The sequence below is a fragment of the Bidens hawaiensis genome, unplaced genomic scaffold (assembly GCF_021521415.1).
Source record: "Bidens hawaiensis isolate Kalapana, Puna unplaced genomic scaffold, B.hawaiensis_p1.1 tig00048526_1, whole genome shotgun sequence".
Classification (NCBI taxonomy): Eukaryota; Viridiplantae; Streptophyta; class Magnoliopsida; order Asterales; family Asteraceae; genus Bidens; species Bidens hawaiensis.
The window spans coordinates 96,469-108,418 of NW_027498701.1; the positions used below are offsets into that span (position 1 = coordinate 96,469).

Genomic DNA, 11,950 nt, shown 5'->3' on the forward strand with positions numbered 1-11,950 from the left:
ACAAATAACAAAATTTGCCAAACCGAGCAGTTATAACCAAAACCGAACCGAAATACATGTACAAGGGGTGTGTGTGGGTCTGTTGTTTTACCTCCAACCGAACCACAGTAGTTGGTTTAGTCAAGACAGTTCAGTTCAGTTTGTTTATTCAGTTGATGAGAACAAGTATAACCAAAACTAAACCGCAATAACCGATTCCATTCCAGTTCAGTTAATGGTTTTCTGTTATTTTACATTTTACCCTCATTTTTCAGGGACAATGGAGGTGAGTAACACGCATAACAACACATTATGGTTCTTCAAACACAAAGGCTTCGACGACAATAACATTCACGAAATCCTCAAAAAATGCAAACGCCTCGAATCTGTCCAGAAACAGAAGCTAACCGAAAACTGGGACTACTTAAAGAAAATAGGGATCCAAGAACGTAAACTCCCGTCAATCGTCACAAAATGTCCGCGAATCATGACCCTCGATTTAAACCAAAAACTCATCCCAATGGTCCAATGTCTAACAACCCTATCCACAAAACAACATGAAGTTGCATCTGCCATCACTAAGTTCCCACACATATTAACCCACAGTGTTGAAGAAAAGCTTTGCCCGCTTCTCGGGTTCTTCGAGTCACTCGGTGTGTCGGGAACTCAACTCGGTAAACTGCTTTTACATAACCCAAGAATCATTAGTTACAGTATTGATTCGAAGCTATCGGGTGTGGTTGACTTTCTTGTGGGTCTAGGGTTGACCAAAGAAGGGCTGATCGGGAAAATCTTCGTTAAAAACCCGTCGATTATGGGGTACAATGTCGAGAAACGGTTACGACCGACAACCGAGTTTTTGGGTTCGTTAGGTTTAACGAAAGCGGATCTTCAACATGTGGCGGTTAACTTCCCGGAGGTTTTGTGTAGAGATGTTGATAAGGTTTTGAAACCGAATGCTAACTACCTTAAAGTGCGTGCGTTCGATAATAAACAGATAGCGAGTATAGTGGCGCGTTATCCGCCTATTTTGATTAAGAGTGTTAAGAACTCGTTAGAGCCGAGGATTAGGTTTTTGGTTGAGGTGATGGGTCGGGGAATCGAGGAGGCTGCGGGTTATCCCGAGTTTTTTATGCATGGGTTGAAGAAACGAGTAGAGAGGCGGGAAAAGTTGTTGAAGGAGAAGAATGTTAGTTGCAGCTTGAGTGAGATGTTAGATTGTAATCATAAGAAGTTTGTTACTAGGTTTGCTTTGGTTGAGAAAGTTGTGTAAGGTGTTTTAAAGTTGTGTCATCTGTTTTGATGTAAAATATTAGCTATATGTATTTTGATTCACTTTTGGCTTCTTTTTTAATTTTTTCTTTTTTTTTGTTATGAAATTAAGGGTGTAACAAGTCAAGAGCCATGCACAAACTATTCAAGATCAACTTGCTAAAAGCTTGAATCAAGATGAGTTTAAACAAGATTGAGCTTAGATCGAAGTTTACTTAATGAAATATTTGAGTTGACTTTCATATACCGAGCTCGCTTGCTGTATTGAAGTTTATTTAATCAAAAAGTAAGAGAGTTTCATGTAGAGTATGGCTAGGCTCACAAGCCTAACACTCTGTTCCCGAATTTCATTTAAGAATGGAAAGGAAAGGGATGGATGGAAATAAATTATTGTGCTCCTGAGTTTCATTAAAGAAAGGAAAGCTCAAAACTTGTGTTCCCGAGTTTCATTAAAGGAAAGAAAGGAAAAGAAAGGAATGGAAAGATAGGAGAAACAATCAGTAATTTAGACGGGTTCTCTTTCCTTCCATATTGGATGGAATTGAAAGGAAAGAAAAGAAAAAGAAAGGAAAAGAGAAGAATAGAAAGGAATGAAAAACATTTCCTTTCCTTTCCTTTCTCTTGTTTAATGAACTCGGGAACACAGCTAAATGAAAAAGAAGGGGGGGGGGTATGATATAATTTGTATTTAATGTAATAATACATGGTTATATAACACACATATGTTACATATACTCAACTTTTGTAATATAATATAGTTAAGTCAGAAGGTATGGTATATAATCCTTTTCGAGCGAGCCTCACCCATGGAGAAACCACCCCAAAGCCAAGTAGCGTGTGATCTGGCGCACAGGCGGATAGAAATGCCTATGGATAAGTTAGGTAAGGCTAGCTTGCGAGCAAAAGGCTATTGTCTTTTGCTTGATGAAGAACGAGAAGGACAATTGACAGCAGGTCTCATGAGCCAACTATAGTCATGTTAATAGTGATGTACTTTGTAATATACTTTTTGTGGTTACATAGTAAATTAGTAATTATAATAAATATAATTAAATAATGTATGTTATGTTATATGTAAAAAACTATACTTATAAATATAATAAAACAGTTATAAATGCATATAAATAAAATAGTTAAATAATAATAAATAGGTCAACCCCGAACCAAGTTTGAAACAACTATCTATGAGCCGAAGTCGAGCTCAAGCAAGCTCGAGTCTAGGACTCGGCATTCCATGGGCTTGGCCTGCTAGACACGCCAAACTGACCCCCGAAACCCTTGAAACTGACGCGACCCATTTGATACACAGAGTCTGGTGATACCCAGCCTTTCTTCATTTGATTACCATGAAATTTACAGCAAGTTTTTGGAAGCCTAGACCTTTTAGGAGTCTCGATGTCAGTTTCCATAATTAATTATCGAAGAACTTCCGGTTGCATTCTTATTACACACAAACGAGCCTTACTGCCGGTTAAAACCAATCATCATCACAATTCCAAAACTTGGTTCAGTACCAGCACCGCCTAATCGTGTGTTTGAATGTTTGGTCAAGTTGTTAATAGCAGCCCAGGTGAACTAATCATGTTTGTTCTAGCGTTCATATGTTTCATTGAGTGTTCATATGATTCAGTCATCGATTATTAATGGCAGCCCTTTGAATGTTGGCTAAGGTTTAGTACAGTTCAGCAATCTGCAATGATCACTTAAAACGGTTCAGGTCGTAACTGCTTCCAGTCTGGGTCGGCTCATTCACTCACCCCTACCCGAACTCTAACTCATGTACCGCTATTGTGAAATGCTTCATTGTAGAAATCTTCTAAGAAAATACGTACTTTTTTCAGTTTTCTACTTTAAATTATACAAATAAAGTTTTTTAACAACCATATACTCATTTCTTTGTAATCTGGTTCAACAAAACAATACTTCCATTATATCTCCATCTGGTTGCAATTAACTCAATTACATCTATCTTGACAAAATTATCAAGACCATGAATACCTTCTCAAAAAGTTACATAACTTTAGGGTGGGTCCAGGGCCATTAATCTTTATTAATCATTAAACGAATTTTCAAAGAACACGAACCACACGGCAGCATAATCGACGCCGTGTCAACAGCATTACGTGCTTGTAACGAAATCTTGTCTCCTTCCATCAATAACTCAAACCCCATCTCTCCCAATTCCAAAGAATCAAGTCGAAAATAATCACCACAACGACACTGATAAAAAAGTTCCACCACATCACCGCCAGAATCCACCATCAGATCCTCCAACATGACTTCATCAGCAACGACCTCATCATCTTGCCTTGAGGCCTTAAGCTCTGCGTCATATAATGCCCGTGAGTGTACATTTCCCAGGATTTCCCAAGCTGTTTGGATTTCAAGAAATCTTGTCTCGGAGTTTGTGGTCTCTGATGTTTTCTGAAGCTTATCCGGATGGGAAACAAGGAGGGCGGATTTATAGCTTGAACGGATTTCTTCTTGGGTTGCGTCTTCGTTCACACTTAAAATGCTGTAATAAGTTTGAAGGATCGAATTGTTGACTAACTCCATGGTCAAGATTCTTCAATAGCTTCTTCCTGCAAATATAGTGACCGCGTAACCAACATAGCTTGTAAAGTTATAAAAAAGAACCTAATAACACCGAGCCACGCGCATCAGGTCACGTGTGCGAGGCGAGGGGATGCTCTATGTACAACCAATTAACTTTATTAACAACCAAAAGTCGTGTCTCCCTCATCTATTTTACGTATCAACCGTTTTGTCAAGTAAACTTTATATATATATATAATTTGGAAATTTGTTGTTTATTGATGGATATTATATGATGGTAGGTTATGATTATGATACAAGTAGAATGAAGAAAGGCATTGAAGAAGCATACACAGGCAGATATTTTGAATCTCTCAACACTGACTGTTCAATCATCTACCTAATCTGTAGGGTTTACGGTTCCAATCAATCAGTTGCTAAATATATATATATATATATGTATATAGCTATAGTATAGGAAACCCCCAAATCAAGCATTTTACTGATTTGTCATGAGCAAACACAAATGACGATACGATTAAAAAAAATTGAATGCATTAAATAATGAACCTAGGGTTTCATTTCAGTTGACGCTAAAAAGAAATTAATTTGATCACCAAGAGAGAGAGAGAGAGATATGATTGCTTACAGAACCGCCGTCTGGTAACGACTTCACGGCCTGACCAAACCTAGGGGGGTGTTTGGGATTCCTTATTATTATTGAAACCTTTTTTTTTTACATATTCAAACCCCTTCTAAATTTTAATAAGTTCTAGCTTGATGTCAGTTTTTATATGGTTCATAGGAGCAACCTTTGTGGCGCAGTCGAAATGCTCTAGGGTAACGCATGCAGGATAAGACTCTCAGTTTTGGCTCAGATTCAAACTGACGACTTCCCGAAGGAAGCCTAATTCTTATCTTAATAAACAAAAAATATAATAATAATAAAACAACAACAACAACAACAACACTATGATCTAAACAAAAATTCTAAAATCTACAAGCTAGAAATCGAAAAGAGAAAACCTAAACTCTAATATCATAGAGTTCAACAAGAAAATTCCAATGCCGCTAGTTTAAGTTCAATCGAAGTCTGTTTAATACACTTTCTATGACTCCCTAGTTTGAAAAGAGTGTATTTGAACCCAAACCTACAACCAAATGGTCTTTATTTAAAACTAAGAAAATAACTTATGTTTAAACAAGTTTCTTTGTATATTATTTATTTGGGTGTAAGTAAAGGAAACATCTGTGTGTTGAAAGTAGTTGCACCACACCGATCGGCCAACTCAATGGTCAGAAGTTGGAATCACTCACTCTAGAGGTGTATAATGTACGTGGTTCCAGACCTAACCCGGAACCGGATCCTACCTATATCCAACCCGCGGGTACGACCTGGTACAAGATTTCTCCCTGGAACCGGAACCAACCCGGACCCGCTGGAACAAAAACTGGAAATACTCGATCAAAACCCGACCCTACCCTACCAAAAACCCCAAAAAAACTCGGAAAACTGGTCAAATACCCAACTATACCTGGAACCGGTTCCTACCCGGACCCGGTTTGACTTTTGTTGACCATTCCGGTTCTTGAAAATACCTGATTTGTGCACCTCTAACTCACTCCCTCCCACAAGACGTGATAAAGGCAGGGAACCTCACCCATGCGTGAGAGAAAATGGTCTATCTTGGATTCTTGGTGGATTCAAGGACATTATACAACACTCGTAAAATGGCACTAAGCTCAAACTAGATTTAACATTTGACGAGGATTGGGTGTTTTCGATTCAAGCAAGTTAAGGCAAATTCATTCATAATACCCAGGGTGAGATAAGACTTAATTCACAAACAATCAACGTGTCAGCAATCATGCTTGCTCATAAAAAGAATAATTTCTAAAATAGGTAACATTTTAAATAGCTAAGAGCATCTCCAGTCAAGGCTCACCGAAACACAAAACCCTTCCACATCCTCCACACGCCTTCTCCTCTCCTCTCTAAAAACGGAATTTTCATCTCAAGGAAAAAATACCGCACATCCTTGGCTTCCTTTGTCGATGTCAACACCAACATAAGCATTATTAACCCGTTTTACACACTTACTATTTATCATAATATTTGGACCCTAAAAACAAAGACTCGGGTAAATTACCATTTTGACCCGAACACCTACTCAAAACCGAAGTCATGAAGTGGGTAGAAGTGAACTGAAACCAAATCAAGGCTAAACTCATGTCCCTAAACCACCAAACTGAAATTACACAACCACATTACAAGGAACCAAACCAAGCCAAACCAGACAAAACAAAACAAAAAGACAGATATTCAAGCAAACTTCTCAATGGCACAAAAGTCATCAAACATAAAACTATTAATTCCCCATTTCTCATCCCCTAAAACATCTCAAATTACACTCAAAGAGCAACACCCTATCGCATTGCCCGACTATCATCATAGCTTTTCCCTTTCAGATCCACAGACACAAATTACTTCAAAAACTTTTAAGTAAACACACACACGGTTACCAAAAGTTTTAAGAACTTATAACACCTGAGACCCAAGGAACCACTAAAGGTGCATTCGGGTGACTTCTTCTGTAATTATCTGAATATGTATCCTTGAAATTAACTCTCGGCTGTTCTGCCTGCATACAAAAATGGGAAATCAATCAATCATCGGAAATTTTGAATCGCTGCATTCATCATAAAAGTCTTTTTTGTTCTTCATATTGTCCCCTCAACTTCTCCAAAAAAATAATATTTTTTCTTGAAAAGTAAGCGAAAAAAGAGATGCACACTTTACAAGGGCAAGACATAGGCCTGTAAACAAACCGAACAAACATGAACAAGGGCATGTTCGTGTTCATTCATTTAACTTTAAACGAACACAAGTTCATGTTCATTTATGTTTATTCGTTAAAGATCTAAACGAGTTGTTCATGAATATAATTGAACAAATATAAAGAACATATATGAACAAATGTAAACGAGCACAAACAAACATAAATGGACACTATTTAACTATTTTCTATAAGCATGCGAAATATCATTTGTAAAACACAAATGCTGTTTAATTATTTCTAACTAATATGTAAATGAATATAAACGAACGCTCATGAACGTAAATGAACGAACGATATATGGTCTTCAAGTTCATTCATTTAATTAAATAAAGAAAAAAATCTGTTTGTGTTATGCGTTTATTAAATAAGTGAACTTCCCACAGAATGGTTCACGAACAGTTCACTCGTTTGGTTAGTTTACAGGGCTTTCAAAACATTTTGGACAAGCAAGTACTAATGGTTATTCTTGCATCTAAATCACCACAACCGGCCCAAAATTGTTCATTCATACATTTTTTGGTGTTTTAATAAACTTTTGCAGGATTCACGGTTTGGTTTTTTAAGAAAAAGTCAAAAGTAGGAGGCTTCAAAAAATTAGGCACCCTTTTTTTTAATTATAATCAGTACATATAAACTGGTAGCTCTTAATTTAGGCCCCCCTGTTTTGTTTTTATTTTAAAAGTTATTTTGGATATGTAACTAATCTTTCAAACACTTTCTTTGAAAAACTAAGCATTTGCAATTTTAGATGTGCCAATATTAGGGCTGTAAACGAACCGAACGAACACGAACCAGACCTTGTTTATGTTCTTTGGTTAAGAAAATAATGTGTTCACGAACGGTTCATGAACACTTACCGAACGAGATTTTATGTTCGTGTTCGTTCATTAAGGAAATTAATGTGTTCAAGAACGGTTCATGAATACAAACAAACACAAATAAAATCCGCAGAGCCTAAAGATTGAGACCATTGTATTCATCAATGTGAATAATGAAAATCTGTAAACGAATTGAATGAACAGGAACAAGGGCATGCTCGTGTTCATTCATTTAACATAAAAAGAACACGAACACTTAATCGAACAAATATTTATGTTCATGTTCGTTTATTTAAAAATGAACATTTGTATTCGTTTGTTTAAAATCTAAACGAACATACCTAAACAAAGATAAACGAACACGTATGAACAAATGTAAATGAACACAAATATAAATGAAAACACTTGATGAACACAAATTAAAAAATATAAAAACTTTAAGTAGATAACCTATTCAGATAATATTTAATTATTTTCTATTAATACATAAATAAACAGACATAAACGAACGGAACATGTGTTCATGTTCATTCGTTTATTAAATAAACAAACATAAACGAACTTCCCGCCAAACAGTTCACGAATAGTTCACTGAACGTTCGGTTCATTTACAGGCCTAGTCAATATCGACCCACTAACTAGTGAATAGATAGATTGGAATTATGTTTCATCTCTATTGGCCCAACCACTCAAACGGGTAAAACAAAATGAAGTTGCTTAAAAGAAAACGGGTCAAATACATCCAACGGACTGAAATTGTCAAAATTGAAGTTTTAATGCATAACACCTCAGATTGTCCTAAATCTTTTATTCAATAAGTTAAATTATAGTTGAAATAATATAATGCTCATAAACATATTTAACATGAAATTTAATTAAATAAAGGACAAAACGGCTACTCGTTTCACCATGCTAACCAACCTAATTTGTCATTTAAATTAACTAGTGAATGAGTCAATGGAGATTATGTTTTATCTCTATCGGGTCAAACGGGTAAAATAAATGAGGGTCGAAAACGGTCCAAATCGTATTTTTTAATGCATTAAACTTCAATAATGTCCTAAATCTATTGTAAAACGAGTTAAATTGAAATATGTTTGTTATTTGAATAAAAAAGGACAAAAAGTTAATCATGTCAATCCAATCCTACCCATTCTGTTTCAACCCGTAGCCGTACCAAAAACTACCCATTTCAACACAATCCAGTTTATAATACCTCCGTCAGATTAAAAAAAGAAAAAGACAACAAATAATGAAAAACTTACATATTTTAACCAGCATTCTTCAAGTTTATGTTGGTATATATCGGGTGAATGACAACCTTCTTCAGTAGGACAATAAACCCAAATATTACATTTCATTTCATCGGGTCTTGCGGTTTTAGCTTGATTTAAACACGCCTGACAACATTCATATGCACTTTCTTTATGATGAGTCAACCCCCATTTCACCGCATGACCACCATAATCAGTATGAAGTTCAGCATTACATTCAGGCGGTAACCGCCTTCCAGCAAGGATCGTATCATCTAAAATGTCAAAGTGATTAATCATTGCATGACGAATTACATAAAGAAGAGAAAATTGCACAAATAGTCCCTATGATTTTGGTCCCCAAATTTTAAAAATAGCAAACTTAGTCCAATCATTATGAGAGGGTTGCGCATTTAGTCCCCAGCGTTAATCCCAATTAGTTTTTAATGAAAAAGTAATCTCATATGTCATTCATGTGAGGGAAATTGTGTCTTCTCAAATTTTTAAAAGACACAATTACCTTCAGCTAAACGGCACATGATATCACTTTTTCGTTGAAAACTAGCTGGGATTAGCGGCAGGGGCTAAACGTTCAACCCTCTCACAAATGTTTGAACTAAGTTTGCAATTTTTATATTTGAGGACCAAGATTGCAAGACGGTCAACCCACAAGGACCATTTGTGCAACTTTCTCTAAAAAGAATAATAAAGAAGATGCAATTAATTACCAAAATCAGCTTCACCCTCGGGTTTGTCATCATGTACATTGTTGACTACATTAACAGGTATCCAGAGGCCGATTTTATTTGACAGCTCAGCCCAATTGAATTCCAAGGCTCTTGCAAGTATACCTATAAATACGTGCATGTGTCATGTTTGACTTTTAAAGGTCAGAGAGATAGTTTTACAAAATAATAACCGAAGGGTATATCAACTAATAAAAGATTATAAGACCTGCTTCAACTGGTAGGATGGATGAATTTGACTGCTTCCCACGAGCAATCCTTCTGGCTTCCTTTAGCTTTTTCTTACGCCAGCTTTCAACTGCTTCTGTGGATCGAAATATTTGGATAATTAGGTGCTTGCGTTGCGTGTTTGACAAGTTCTAGTTGTTTAATGAATTGATAAATGGAATAAACCAAAAAGGAAATTTTGTGAACAGAAGAGATAAGTTTTGTTTGATGGCATTAAAATTTATCAAAATGGATTGAAAGAAAGCGTAAATAGGTAATTTTGTTACGGTTCGTATGAAACTAATCATCTAAAACTAATACTCAGATGATAAAAAGTAAAATATGTTTATCCAAAGTCCAAACATTAAAAACTAACTACTGCAATTTCAAGCTGCAACAATCAGTTTCAAAATCCAAATCCAAACACTCCATAATCAGATAAGAAGTGACTGAAAGACCACTGAATCATAGACTAAGCATATGTAGCTACAGCAATGACATGTAATTAGAGATAAGATTTGAAGTATGACGGAAAGTCCAATTCTTAGCATCTTTACAAGTGACTGGACCAAGCTTCAAAAATGATACTTCATTACATATCTACTATTGATATTTGGTAAACAAACTTTTCATGAATTATAAAAAATATATTATAGGCAACGGCCAAGAGGGTATACTTGGTGCAACCAGCAGTTTTCGGTTTATAAAAAATGATAAACGTTCTCCTAACACAAAGTTTTGATAGGTTTGTCAGAAGAGTATGCATTCTTTATGATTTAGAATGTGTTGGATGATGTAAATGTAAGTATGAAAATAATACGTAGGTTATCGGTTTCTTTTAATGCCTGGTAATATCATCATTGCTATTTCAGGGAAATAAATATCATCTAAACCTAACCTAAATGAAATGCCATTATAGAGGTTAAAAGGGATGCTTGCATAAATGATTATTAGATTCCATACATTTTGTACTCGTAAGTTCAAATGAAAAAATTATTGCCTGCATAAATCTTTTTTCTTTTAATCATATGATTACATTGTTATTTTTTTAACCTTAATGGCTTAATCACATTAACTACTAACTAGCATAAACAGTTAAGGTAAGACAATAATCAAGAATCCAATTTGAGTAAGATTCTGATACAACTCCGAACATGGTGACATGGCACACGATATTTGTCTAATCAAGAGTAAATAATTTCATGCTTTAAATATCCTTAGGTAATGACACAATGTGACAATGGCGCGCCATTAAACATTCAAACTTCTATAATGAAGTGAGTAAATAGATAAATTGTGCTAATCAAGTTACAAATCGAAACATTGCAATATCATAGAGAAAACATTGAACTATAGGATAAGCCAATTATCAGGGAAATATACGTGGAACATTATTGAAAGCTTCAAGTAAATGCAAATCACAAGTGTATATAAACTAGATCAGATTTCAATTAAAAGTCAACAAAGGAAACTAGCTAGGATATACAATAACATAAAACATAAACATCATCAAACGCAAAGTTACCTAATATAAAAACTTACCATGTTGTAACGTTGTGTTGGCACCACCCTTCAATCCTCTCAGTAGTTCTATAATCTCATTAGTCAAATTCCGTTTCAACGGTTGGGGCAATTCAACCATTTCTTCTCTTCTCTCAAGTTTTTGTTTAATCTTTTTAACCTTTAACCAATAAAACAACCAAATGTCACAAACACATTCAACCCATTCTTCACATGTCATTCATTAACAACTCAGCATTCAAAAAAGGAGCCAAATCTTACCATTTCAATGAGCTTTCTAGGTTCATTTTCTTTACGAATTCGCATTGATTCTTCCATTTTTTTAATCTGATCTGGTGTGTAGGCGACAGCTGTACATCAAAACACATATGAATAAGGGTTTCATCAATTGTAACATGTTTGATTTTCCAAAAACCACCAATCTACACTAAGAAAAAACAAATACCGAGTCCCCAAAAGTAACAAATTCGAAAAACAAATCAACAAAATAACAAAGACCAAACTCTGCATTTCATCTGCACTTAATATTTTGTGAAAAATGAACAGTGCACAAGAAACCCAATGCAAAATCTTGGTTTAAAAAGACACACCACATGTAGTTTTGGGTTAAAATTAGGGTTTTTAAGAAGGGAATGCATAAAACAGATGAAGACATAATAAAAGGTTTACTTGACAAATATGTTTATACGTAAAAACGACGAGAGACATGCAAGTTTCTAGTTGTATATAAACCTTATTTGGCCTCACCGCGCCCCGGCTTTTTAAACCAAAATGCCCCT

General features: G+C 35.4%; 3 protein-coding genes across 3 annotated transcripts; 1 reads left to right on the forward strand and 2 right to left on the reverse strand.

Annotated features, from left to right (window-relative positions):
* The first annotated feature begins 258 nt into the window (after window positions 1–258).
* Window positions 259–1,320, forward strand: LOC143597560 (transcription termination factor MTERF6, chloroplastic/mitochondrial-like). The gene has a single exon (XM_077076041.1). It carries the CDS (start codon window positions 260–262, stop codon window positions 1,250–1,252), a length of 993 nt encoding a protein of 330 aa, XP_076932156.1. The 5' UTR covers window position 259; the 3' UTR covers window positions 1,253–1,320.
* Window positions 1,321–3,291: 1,971 nt separating this feature from the next.
* On the reverse strand, window positions 3,292–3,829 carry LOC143597561 (uncharacterized). Its single transcript, XM_077076042.1, has one exon. It carries the CDS (start codon window positions 3,805–3,807, stop codon window positions 3,292–3,294), a length of 516 nt encoding a protein of 171 aa, XP_076932157.1. The 5' UTR covers window positions 3,808–3,829.
* A 2,488-nt stretch (window positions 3,830–6,317) lies between these two features.
* On the reverse strand, window positions 6,318–11,548 carry LOC143597562 (uncharacterized). Its single transcript, XM_077076043.1, has 6 exons — window positions 11,433–11,548; window positions 11,193–11,331; window positions 9,652–9,747; window positions 9,426–9,548; window positions 8,710–8,972; window positions 6,318–6,428 (listed from the first exon to the last, which is right to left on the reverse strand). Exons 1-6 carry the CDS (start codon window positions 11,487–11,489, stop codon window positions 6,318–6,320), a joined length of 789 nt encoding a protein of 262 aa, XP_076932158.1. The 5' UTR covers window positions 11,490–11,548.
* Between the last annotated feature and the right edge of the window lie 402 nt (window positions 11,549–11,950).